The sequence below is a fragment of the Lactuca sativa genome, chromosome 9 (genome assembly GCF_002870075.4).
Source record: "Lactuca sativa cultivar Salinas chromosome 9, Lsat_Salinas_v11, whole genome shotgun sequence".
NCBI classification, from domain to species: Eukaryota; Viridiplantae; Streptophyta; class Magnoliopsida; order Asterales; family Asteraceae; genus Lactuca; species Lactuca sativa.
Window position 1 is genome coordinate 220,243,526 of NC_056631.2, and position 13,415 is coordinate 220,256,940.

Genomic DNA, 13,415 nt, shown 5'->3' on the forward strand with positions numbered 1-13,415 from the left:
GTTAAATTGTTTTCTACTGTATTTTGATTTGCGAAGAAACCTTCAGTAGTCGACCTGTTATTATCATTTTCAACCATTTTGTTGAATTCAGGTTTAATTTTCTCAGCATTCCCAGTTGTGATGAAAACTTGATTTGGAAAAATGGTGTTATCTGTGCTTGTAAAATTTGGATAAACCACAGTGTTAGTTTCCAAATAATGTGCACCTTTATCATTAAGAATTTTGTCGAATTCTTTTGTATCACCAAACACTTGATCAACAACAACCCGTTGAGGTGTTTCATGTGAATCCTTCACATCTTCTTTGTCTCCATCAGTGTCATCAGTCTTCCAGCTTTCAACTTCCACATTATCAAAATTACTATGTTGCGAAATAGAGGATTTATCATTTTCATCCTTTACTATCGAATCAACTATAATTTCTTTACCTTTGATCTTAGATGTGATATTAATGATTGACAATTGAGAACAATCAACCTCTTCTTCCTCTTCGATCTCACTGATATCACTCACATTATCTGAATTGTCATTGACATCAGCATAATTGAGTTGAGAATCAAGAGTTGAAGTTTCGGTTTTCTTTAAGATTTTCACTTGTTCATTCTTTGTCAAACTTTCATTGACAATACTAACCAACTCATCAGCATTCAAGAATTCATCAATTTTGACAATACCATAAGCGAATCTATCATCAGGTATTTTGTCAAATTGAGCAATTGTGTTTTCGCAGTCATAAGAAACAACATCAACTTTTTCATGTTCATATTCAAGAAAAGGTAAAAGTTTCCTATGTTGTTCTTTGCTAATTTCAGATGAATGATGTAAAGCTGTTAATTTTGCATACAAATGCTTAGCAGAGTTACAGTAGATATTTCTTTGTGCAAGTAACAACCTAACTTCTTTTTCAAGATTGTTCCTATCACAATTTACATTTTGCATCTGTAATTCTAGTTTATCTACTCTGCTTCGTTTATTTTCTAATTCTCTCCGTGTCTCAACTAGTTGCATATTTAGATTTTGAGCTTCAGTACTAGCAGACACAATAACAGAATCAAAATAAGCCAAAATATCATCAAATGAAGTAATTTCAGCATCATAACTAGATAAAGGAATATTAAAAGATTCAAGAATAGCACGTACCTTGGTGGTCATTGGAGATTTGTCTATGGATTTGGACACAAAGCATCGTCCTGATACATCTTCTTCGCAAATGTCTTCAAAAATTGCGAACATTGCACCATGAGTTGGATGCCTCATTTCTTCATCATCAGATCCTGAAGACCAAATCTGATATGTTCCACTCTCTTCTTCATCAGACTCTCCTTTCGCAACTAATGACATTCCTTTCGCCTTCGCACGCACTTCTTCAAGCTTTTCTACATAGTAGGCCTCATCTTTAATTTTGCTCTTCTTCTCCTCTTTCTTTCTCAGCATGCAATCAGCTGCGAAGTGATTTGCACCATTGCATTAGTGACAATAGATTCCAGAATCACTTTTTAGTTTCTTCACATCCTTCGCATCTTTTTGCTTTTCATCAATCTTTTCCAATTTCTTCTTCTCCTCACCTCCATCTTTTACGACGCCACTCTTTGCATCATTTGCCTTTCCTTTTGGATTGAAAGGCTTTTTGAAAAATTTCTTAACTCTGTTGTTTGAGTAGAATGCCACAGCTTCATCATCAGAATTCATTAAGAAACCTTCATTGTCTGAACCATCTGTTTCATTAGTATCAACTTCTGAAATCTTTGAAACCAAAGCCAAAGGACCTCCTAGACTTTGTTTTGATTCTTCAAACATTTCTGAAATTTCACTTTCGTGTGTTTTCAGCTGGTTGTAGAGATCATTCAAGCTGGTTGTATCAAAACTTTGTTGATTCTTTATCATCATACTCACACTTCGCCATTCCTTGCGAAGGCCCATGATGAATGTTAGATTGAATTCCATGAGAGACCTTGTGATTCCATACCTATTGCAGCGATAAACAAGCTCATTCAGACGATCATAGTAATTTTCGAGAGTTTCAACATCCTTTTGTCTGAATTTCTTAAGTTCAACAAGACATTGCTTAACAGAGTTGATCTTCGTCTTTTCGCTAACTTGATACTTCTCTTTCAGAGTGATCCAAATTTCCTTGGCTTTTTTACAACTACGAATGTAATTGTAAACCACAGGAGGTAGAGCACCTCTTAGTTCCCTCGTGCATCTCTTTTCGTTCTTCTTCAAGCGGTTTTGTTGTTAGACAACTTCAGCTGAAGTAGCAGATGGTCCAATTGGTTGAACATTTGCAGGAGCTAGAACTGTTCCATTGATACAATTCCAAAGTTCTTCATCAATTCAATTTAATTAATCCTCCATTCTATCATCCCACTGATCATAGTATTCAGGAATTAACATCGGAATTTTGGTTGAAGAACCAAGTAAGTGAGAGAAAGAAGTCATGGTATTCATGTTGAAGTTTGCCATTGATGAACACGAGAATTTTAGATAGCTTGAAAAACTTGATGAATTTATGAATTGAACAAATGAAATGATCATAAATTGCTAATCGATCACTCGACTAAACAATTCAAAGGCAGAATCGATTCAAATCTGAAGATCAAGAGTGATTTTCAAAACTAAATTGCGCGGAAAATTTTGAGTAAAGTTACTACTCAAAAAGCAAATGATTCTAAAACAAAAATCAGATCAGTGCAGTTTGAATCCTGCTCTGATACCAATTAAAGAGAATTGTTATTGAGATTTAAAAAGCAATTATGATTGAATGAATGAAAAGTAAGAACACAGAGAGTAAATATTAATCAGATCTTATATTGATGAAGAACTGATTACTGAGTTTAAGCAGAATGAATACTTTCGATACAAAAAGTTACTTCTACTTCTAACCTCAGTCCCTATTTATAGGAAACCTGAGTGTACAAAAAATATACTAAGTCTATAACAATACGCTTCGCACAAAATGAAGACTTAGTAAAATAACTAACATGTGAAAACAAAGAAACAAACACTTCGACTTTTACAACACTTAGACTCTACAAGGTTTCTTGAGGATATTTTACAAGAGAGTGGAGGATTTGGGTGTGGACATGTTAATGAAGCATATGTTGAAGAAGAATTTCAAGAATCTGAGTATAATAAGGAGGAATCTGGTGGTGATGAGGTTGAATCTGATGGTGAAGAGGATTTAGGTGATGAGGATGAAGAAGATTTTGATGTTAATAAAGTTAGTGATGTAGAGGTAATTCTATAGTTTTATTCATTTATGATTTAATTAGTTTATTCATTTATGACTTTTTTTTGTTTAAGTATTTTAGTTGTGAGTATCTTTTTTCTTATGTAGGTGTATGAAAGTAAAATTTCATGAATGTATCAGAAGATGGAGGATTTGAAAAAGGATCTTGTTGTAAAGATAGATGAGGGAGTGTTGAAGTTTCCTCAAAGTCAAAATTTGAAAATTTGGAAATTATTATTTCCTGTTGGAGATTTAAGCACAGAAAGTTTTGATTCCCGTTATGTTTCACAAAAATATAAAAAACCGATATTAACACCTAGTTTTGTTCAAGTTAATGATGAAGATTATGGGAATGATTTTCTTAATGATGATGAAAATGTTGAAGATTATGATCAAGGGAAATGTTCTGGTAGTCAGGGGGATGGAAGTGGTCCACATGAGGGAAATATTGGTAAAAATCGCGTTGAAGGTAAAGGTGATTATGATGAAGATGATGAACAAGGAAGTGGAAGTGGATGTAATAAAGAAGAGGACATGAATTCAAATTATGTTGTCGAAAATGTTACTAAGAGTGTGGGTCTAATTGATAGCCAGGAAGGTGTATCTTTTAGTCAATTTATTTGCAATCCAGTTGTTGAAAGTTTTCTTAAAACTTTGGATCAAGGTAGGCATATTTTATTATTTTATATAGTTTAATCATATATGATTTTAATTTTTTATATTTGAATTTTATAGGTACTAATGGTTGTTTAAATCATAAACTAGTTGAAGATGATGTGAATTTGAATTTAACTGGTATTGATGATGGTAAGTATTTATTTATGTATTTTTAATACATAATATATATATATATATATATATATATATGATATAGATGATTCATTTATGATTTTAATAATTTAGGGACTGTAAATTTGGGTGAGGATGATCATAAGAATAAAGTAATTTCAAATCCTACTGTTGATAAAATTATTGTAGCAAAGAAGGACGGAGAAGGTGAAGATGTTGAAGATTGTTCAAATAAAAATAAAGATGGAGGTAATTTGTTTATAATTATTGCTTATTCATATATGATTTTTATAATTTTATTGGGTAGAAAATGCTGAAGATTGTTCAAATAAAAACAATGATTCAAATGAGACTCGATCAGTGAAAAATGATATTGTTCCAAGTTTTAGTATTGGATTTAGTCAAGATTCTGAAGGTTCCAAGAAGTCATCTCAAAGTCAAATTTCTTCTGAACGGATGACAAAGAAAAAGATTAAGGATAGAGTTATTTTTGGAAACCCACGTGTTGGTCCAGAGTGTGTTATTCCAAATGTTGATGTTATTGATGCTAGTCCAGTTTCTTTTGCACCCCCTTTGGGTACATTAGAAGGTCTATCAAAACCTGTTTCTGGCAAACATAAAGATATAAATGAAGAAGCAACCTCAGTACTGGATATAAAAGGAAAGAGACAAATGAAGTTTTCTTATGTTTATAAGTCACCATTTAAGGAAAGATTGATTGATTGAAACCTAGTTTGACACAAGTAGAAAATGTTTTTTGTGAATGGCTTTTCAGTCTTCAAGGAAATCCAGGGTAATTTTTTTTAATATAATTTTTTATTTTTATAATTATAATTTTTTTTCTTTTAAATAACATTTAAATAAATATATACAGGGATATTGTATTGCTTATGGAAACAGATGTTATTGGGTTTAGAGCTAATTATGAAAGTCTTTATAAAAAAACCCATTTGCATGTTAGTGTTCTTGACTCATGGTCTCGTATACTAAATCATGAAGAGAAATTCAGAGATGTTGTTAATTCTCCACTCAGATTGTTCATGAATTCTGACGTTGTAAGTTTTTATTTTATTATTAATAATTCCTTTATTAAATATTTACACGTTATTATATACTCATTTATGATTTTCTTATATTACAGACTTTGTTATTTGAATATACTCATTTGAATGAAACTGGAAAATATAATGTTTTCAAGGAGAGCTTTTCTCGCAGTGTTTGTGGTGATAGAGACTTGAAGGTTTTGAAAGATGTTGATACAGTATATTTATTTTTTTATACATATATATATATATATATATATATATATATATATATATATATTAATATTTTATTTCTAATATTATACATGTTGATGTTAGGTATTTTTCCTGGTTTTGAGGCATGAGCACATATATCTTATTGTTATGAATCTAAAGAAACGTGCTTTTGAGGTTATTGATAATGGTGTAGATGATGTTGATTTCGATGATAAGTATGGTGCAGTTTTTAAACCTCTTGTAAGTTTCAAATGATATTTATTCTTTAAATTTGAAATCATATATGATATATTTTATAATTATTATACTTATATTTTTTTGACTTGAAATCATATATGATTTTCAGAAAAAGTCTTTTTTGAAGTATCTAAAAGAGATTGGTCGTGTTAAAGCAAATGAAATGGTTGATAAAAGTATTACTCCAGTAAGATTGACAATGCCATGGAGGACAGTTTATAACAAAGTGGATTGTGGAGTTTTTGCTATGAGACATATGGAGAGTTGTTTTGGAGAAAAATGTTCTAAATGGAAATGTGGTCTTCCAAAAGAAGGTGCTTCTCAAGAAAAAATTCTGGAAAAGTTGAGAATGAAATATGCAACAGTAATCTTAACTTCTGAGATTAATACAAAGCGTGATGATGCGTTGAAAGCTACATATGAGTATCAAAAAGTTGATCAAAAGATTTGTGGTAAGCATGCATATGATGCTCAATGGAATATAGAAAGAAGGTTGTCAAAAAAATTTTGATTGAATATTTTCTTATTGATGATGTTATAAGAACAAGGTTGTTTATGTTGTGTATGTTATGGATATTGTGAAGAATGTTTGTTTTTATGATGATGGAAAACATGGTGATGGAAAACAAGTTAATATGTATTTTGGTAGATTTTATTATCTAAGTTTGTTTGTATGAATTATGTTATTGAATGTTAATCATAAGTGATTATGTTATATTTTTATATGTAATTTATGATTTTACTATTGATTATATGTTGCTTATATGTAATCATTAGTGATTGTATCGATTATTTTTTTTATTTTTTTTGTAATCATAAATGATTATATTTGTTGTATAACACATTATAATTTATTATATCTTTTTCTTGATAAGTGAGCTTATCTTTACTACATGGAATACATCACCATGAAGAATCTTATCTTTGTAAGATTTTATTTTTATATTTTAGTGTTTGTATTGAAGAATCTTTTCTTTATAAATGAAAACTGATTGGTACAGCCATATATTGTATTTTTTATAAGTGATTATGTTTGTATAAAGGTGGTAGCCTCATGTTATGCCTTATATTTGTTCAAAGATGAGTCCTTATACTTCCAAATGGTTAGTTTTGTTTATTAATTTCTTTAATTTTTATATATCACCATTATTTATTTATGATCTAAACAACTTCCATTTTGTTTCAGGTAAAATATGGAGTCTATAAGTCTAAAAGAACTAATTTTGCTGTATCTAATAACATGTTCCCCATTTTTTCAAGATTCTTGTTCTTTTATTTGTAGCTAGATTTTCATACAGATTGTAGCTGACTCCAAGAACGCCTCTTCCACCATTACTTAAAAAAATTTATCTACATTGAACATATCAGATCTTTACTAGATGTCTTTGAAGTAGAGCAATGTTGTTCATTTAAAGAATATTTCTTTTTAATGAACAACATTTCTCTACATCATATATGTAGTAAAGATTTGTTAGGTTCAATGGAGATAATCTTTCTAAGTAATGGTGGAAGACTTTTTGGAGTCAACTACAATCTGTATGAAAATCTAGCTAGGAATATAAAGAACAAGAATCTTGAAAAATGGGGAACTTGATATTTGAGACTTGTGAAATTGTTTGTTATTGAAGATTTTATCATGTTTGATGTTATTCTATGATGAAGGATATTGTTATATTTAGATTTTTTATTAGCAGTGTTGTATATTTGTTAGGAACAATGTTGTTGTATATTGTTATATGTAATGGTTAGATTTTTTTATGTGTAATCATATTTTTAATCACTTATGATTAAACAAAACATATGAAGTAATATTACATAATATTTTATGATTATACAGATGAATATTGTATATGGTTATGTGTAATGATTACATGTATTGAATAATAGTTATATGTAATTTTAAATGCTTGTAGTAACATTTAATAAAATTTTAATCATGAATGAATATATTATCAAATCAAAGAAAGAGTTATCAAAGTAGATTAAATCCAGAAGACAAAATCATAGTAAATTCTGTTTTATAAAAAGAGTAAAGTGTACTAAACAAAAAGTATATTATGTTGAAAAAAAATTATGACTTATTCATTACTGATTAAAGCAGTAAATATCTATGTAGCTTTTGATGATTGTTCTGCTGCAAGTTTGATTGGGCATGTCTGCAAGTTATGAGGAGCCCTTTCTCCACATCCTGAGCATCTTCTTGTTTTCTTGTTTGAATTTTTATACATTATTTTTGCTGCACTTTGAATTCTACTTTTCTTTCCGCATCCTTTATTGCTTTGAACATTTGGAACATTGATGTTAATGTATTTTGGAATGGTTATGCCCATAAGCTTTCCTACATCTTCAACATCTGTTCTATTTTTCTGCAATTCATTTGTAGGATCGTTTTCATATTCCTTCAGCATGCTTTCTGTTTTCTTAACAAGCAAATCCATTTTTTCTTTATTTTTTCTTATGTATTCCAAACATGCTTCAAAGTTGTAGTACGCTTGATTGACAGATCTGTTAATTTCAATGTCTCTTGTATTATATACATGTCTACCAAAATTATAATGCCTTGATATCACATCCTTTCTCCAACGATTCTCAATGTACTGTTTAGGTATCTCCTTAATTCCATGTTTCATGAGTATGTTGAATGCATGTCTGCACAAAGTCCCAAAGCGGTTGAAGTGTTCACATGTACATTTTACATTATTTGTTGGAAGTTTTATTTCTACCTGTTCAAAATAAAATTAAAGCATTAAGTGTTTTATAATCATAAATGAATATTTTTTTTATATTATGTGTTGATTCAACAAAAATTAAAATAAGAATATATTACCTCAAATTTTGTTTTTAGATCACTATTCTTGTTCAGTTGTTCCACTTTGTATAACTCCCATTCATTTTTTGTTGCAAGATGTTCGTATTGGCAGTACCAGGAACCTTTATATATTTCTTTCTGTACTTCATAAAACAATGTACTTGTATAAACTTTTGCAGCATGTTTTTCTATTGGTCGTGGTGAAATAAATTTATATACCGCCTTCTTTGTTTGATGATCAAGCTCTTGTTGTGTATTTCTTTGTTTTTGAATTGTTGTGTCATAGTTCATCATGAAATGTAAAAGTAAATTTCCTGATTGAGAGTAAGTGTTGAAGAAGGAATTCATGCTTTCTGATCTTGAAGTGGTTTTCATCCATCCAGACATTCTTGTGTCACTGAAGTATGCAGGTATCCATTTGTCACGTAATTCAAACATATCACTGAACCATCTTTTATCTTCCAGATTGAATTCATTAATAATCAAATCCCACTTCTTTTCAAATTCATCTGGTTTGATATGCATGTTCCAAACAAGCTTGTTAAATCTTTTCTTGAAGTCTTTGTTTTTAAATAAATCGCCAGTAACTTATGAATGTGCAATTTTGCTTATATAAGTATAAATTATATACCTATTTTGATATATCATATATGATTAATCATATATGCTTACTGTAATATAGGATATACCATCTATGATTAATCATATATCATATATGTACTGTAATCATATATGTTTAATCATATATGATTATTTAATCATATATGATTAATCATATATCATATATGTACTGTAATCATATATGTTTAATCATATATGATTATATAATCATATATGATTAATCATATAATATATGTACTGTAATCATATATGATTATTTAATCATATATGATTATTTAATCATATATGATTATTGTAATGTAGGATATATCATGTATGATTAATCATATATAATTAATCATATATCATATATGTACTGTAATCATATATGTTTAATCATATATGATTAATCATATATCATATATGTACTATAATCATATATGTTTAATCATATATGATTATATAATCATATATGATTAATCATATATCATATATGATTGATATAATGATATATAATTAATTATGTTAATAATATGATTATATAATCATATATGATTATATAATCATATATGATTAATCATATATCATATATGATTACTGTAATGTAAGATATATCATCTATGATTAATCATATATCATATATGTACTGTAATCATATATGTTTAATCTTATATGATTAATCATATATGATTAATTAATCGTATTATATAATCATATATGATTATATATTGTATCATCATAATCATAGTATGATATATGATAACTTATATTATTATAATCATATATGGTTAATCATATATAATCATATATGATTACATAATCATATTATTAACATAATTAATTATATATCATTATATCAATCATATATGATTAATCATATATGATTAAGTATTTTAATAATATGATTATATAATCATATATGATTATATACTATATTATCATATTACATACTATGTAATCATATATGTTTATACAGTATGGTATCTGATAATTCATATTATTAGAATAGTTAATCATATATGATTAATCATATATGGTTATATAGTATGATATCTAATAATTCATATATGAATCATCTGTCATAATACTATATAATCATATATGATTATATAATGTATTTTATTATACCTTTGCTTGCAGTTTTTTCATTATGTGCCACATGCATAATCTGTGTCTTGAATTTGGTAAGACAGATTCCACTCCTTGTTTTATTGTTGCATCTTGGCCAGTTAGGACAATTTTTGGTGCTTTCCCTTCATGAGCTCTAAGAAAAGCTTTAAGCAGCTATTCATACGACTCAATTATCTCTCTACTCAACAACCAGCACCAACAGTAACTGATTAACTGATTTCTTGTGGTGGTCAACTGCTGTGAATGGAACAAATACCATTTTATACCTATATAAACAGAATATGTTTAGTACAATCATATTTGATTAATAGTATGTTCGAATTTATATACATTAACTTACTTGTTTGTTCTAAAAGTTGCATCAAAAGATATAACTTCTCCAAACTCTGCATAAAAAGCCTTTTCTCTTTCATCTGCCCAAAACATAGCAGCCAACAGATCTCCATCGCGTAGGAACTCAAATGAATAATTTGGGTAATGATCTCTATGATCATTCATTTTGTTTATCATTATTTGAGCATCATTGTAACATAAGATTCTATTTACTCCTCTCCTCGAGTTTTTGTAGTCTGTTACTTTTGCCCCTACATATTCATATCCTCCTTTCAAAACTGCTCGTATTTTGTGAGCCATTATGGGACCAATTTTAGTTTTTGATGCACGTACTACAAACTCTTTTTCAGAATATGACATCTTTCTTGCCTTTTTCGTATAAGATCTTTCCTCAATACTTTCTAGTGGGTGGTTGTGCATTTCAAAGAATTTCTTAACTTTGTAATCTGTTGTTCCATAAACATTTTTAAATATAATCTTTGGTGTACACCCAGTAATTATCTCGTTTGAATTTGGTTTCCTTTTGACATAACTTGTAGCCAACGTATCACAAGGTTTTGGTTTATCCTTGCCACCCCTATTGCATATAACATATTTTTCTTTTATTATTTGGCTATTGTATTTTGAATGGCTAATCAGTCTTGTATGAAAACCTGCCATTTCTACATAATCAGTATACATTTTTACTGCCAAATTTAATGATTTGAAAACACTGTTTACAACTGGTACAAATTATGTAGGGACATCTGGTTTATATTCAGATTCTTCAATTATGTTACTGCAATATGATTCATTTGTTGAATTGAAACTTTCACCTGATAAAAGAAGGGAATGACAAATATGTTATTATACAATTTTATGTTGTAATAATCATATGTGATTAACGATATGTATTTATATTTTAGTATAAAAAATCATATATGATTTTAGATATTAATATATTATTAGATGTTAAATCATATTTATTTGTACATTGTATTATATGATTGATCATATAATATATTGTGTAATCATAAATGATTATACGTATCAATTTATAAATACTCATACTTGATATTGTTTAATCATGTATGATTAATGATATGTATTTGTAGTTTGTAATATATGATTAATCCTATTTTATGATGTATAATCATATATGATTATTCATCCAAATGTAATATTAATATAGATTTCAATTTGAAAACATTTATGATAAATCATAATTACAAACTATAAATACATATGATTAATCATAGATATGTACAGTCATATATGATTATTCATCCTTATATGATTAAATCACATATTGTATTGTATAATCATATATGATTATTCATAATTTATATTGTATAATCAAAGAATCAAAATGAAATGTAGAAACTGTCATGTAATATGTAGTATTAAAACGAATTAGTTGTACCTTCAATATGAATCGTATTTTGAAGTTCTTCAGAAGTGAAAGAAATTGAATCGATTTGTTCGTCGTTAGGAGATGAATTGATTTCAGCTATAATAGTATCATTTGCGATCGACTTGTCAATTTCTTTTGGATACGACATCATTTATGAAAATTGATTTTGATTCGATTTTCAAATGCTTTGTTTACGATTGCGAGGTGCTTGTTTCTTCGATTTGAGTTTTGTATCTCGTATTTATGAGGATATGAACTGATGCTCTGTTTCGATCGTTTTTTTCAATTTGAAGATTGTGAATAATTTGATAACAGATTCAGTAAAAATAGGATTTTTTTTATTATATTGAATGAGTTGTTGAAGATTGGATGATATGATTACGTGACTGATATTGAAAATCGATGATTTAGCGATATGATGATTTTTAGAGAAGGAAGGTGTCTGCTTTCTCAACATTAATTTGAGGTTTACTATTATACCCCTTAATCATTTAACAGTTGACGTTAGTTGATGTTAAGTTCCATTGGCTGATATTTAATCTCACAATCTCTAATTTTTTATTAATCTCAAGGGAACCATCCTATATATATATATATATATATATATATATATATATATATATATATATATATATATATATATAGGGTTAGGTTCATGTGAGACGGCCTAATTTTGTGAGACCGTGAGACGCATTTTTTTATTTTTTTTAGTTAATTCAAGTTCCGAAAATAATATTTAAAAAAAGAATTTTTTGATTTTTCCATTTATTTTGCATTTTAAAATTATTTTTAGAATATGTACAGTGTAATATTCTATTTAGAATATTTCACGTATTTTTCAAAAAAATGGATTTTTTTTAATTTTTTTTAGTTAATTCAAGTTCCGAAAATAATATTTAAAAAAAAAATTTAATTTTTTCCATTTATTTTGCATTTTAAAATTATTTTTTAGAATATGTCAGTGTAATATTCTATTTAGAATATTTCACGTATTTTTTTTAAAAAAAAACGGGATTTTTTTTTATTTTTTTTATTTTTGTTTAGTTAATTCAAGTTCCGAAAATAATATTTAATAAAAGAATTCTTGGATTTTTCCATTTATTTTGCATTTAAAAATTATTTTTAGATTTGGTCTCACGGTCTCACAAAATTAGAATGGTCTCAAATAAACCTGAACCTTTTATATATATATATATATATATATATATATATATATATATATATATATATATCATTACTATATATAAAAACCCTTTTATTCTCCTTCCGCCAAAATCCAGTTTATGCATTTTAATGAACGCCACATCAAGTACCTCTGAACGACGCCTTGACATCAATGTCGATTCATTATATCATCATCACCGCTTATTCTTATCATCCGTGTTCACACCAATGCTTCGCTCATAGACACCTATTTCCGACCATCATGTCCCTCTTTTCCCTCTCACTCTTGTATTGGGTCACGGGATGAGGCGACGGACGGTGGAACGGTCCCAACTAAAAATTCCATGAACGGATTGAGCAAGGCAACGTCTTCAATGGATAAGAGGTTGGGAATTGTGTAACGCCCGCAAATCCGGGCTAGTCAAATTAGAGGCAATAGGGGTCGAAAACGACTTTTCGAGAAAAGATTATT

At 28.2% G+C, this 13,415-nt stretch overlaps 1 protein-coding gene across 1 annotated transcript; it reads right to left on the reverse strand.

Moving 5' to 3' along the window:
- Positions 1 to 7,621: 7,621 nt before the first annotated feature.
- Positions 7,622 to 8,847, reverse strand: LOC111920862 (protein FAR-RED ELONGATED HYPOCOTYL 3-like). The gene is made up of 2 exons (XM_052767903.1): positions 8,341 to 8,847; positions 7,622 to 8,236 (listed from the first exon to the last, which is right to left on the reverse strand). The coding sequence occupies exons 1-2, from the start codon at positions 8,845 to 8,847 to the stop codon at positions 7,622 to 7,624; spliced, it is 1,122 nt and encodes a 373-aa protein (XP_052623863.1).
- Positions 8,848 to 13,415: the final 4,568 nt, after the last annotated feature.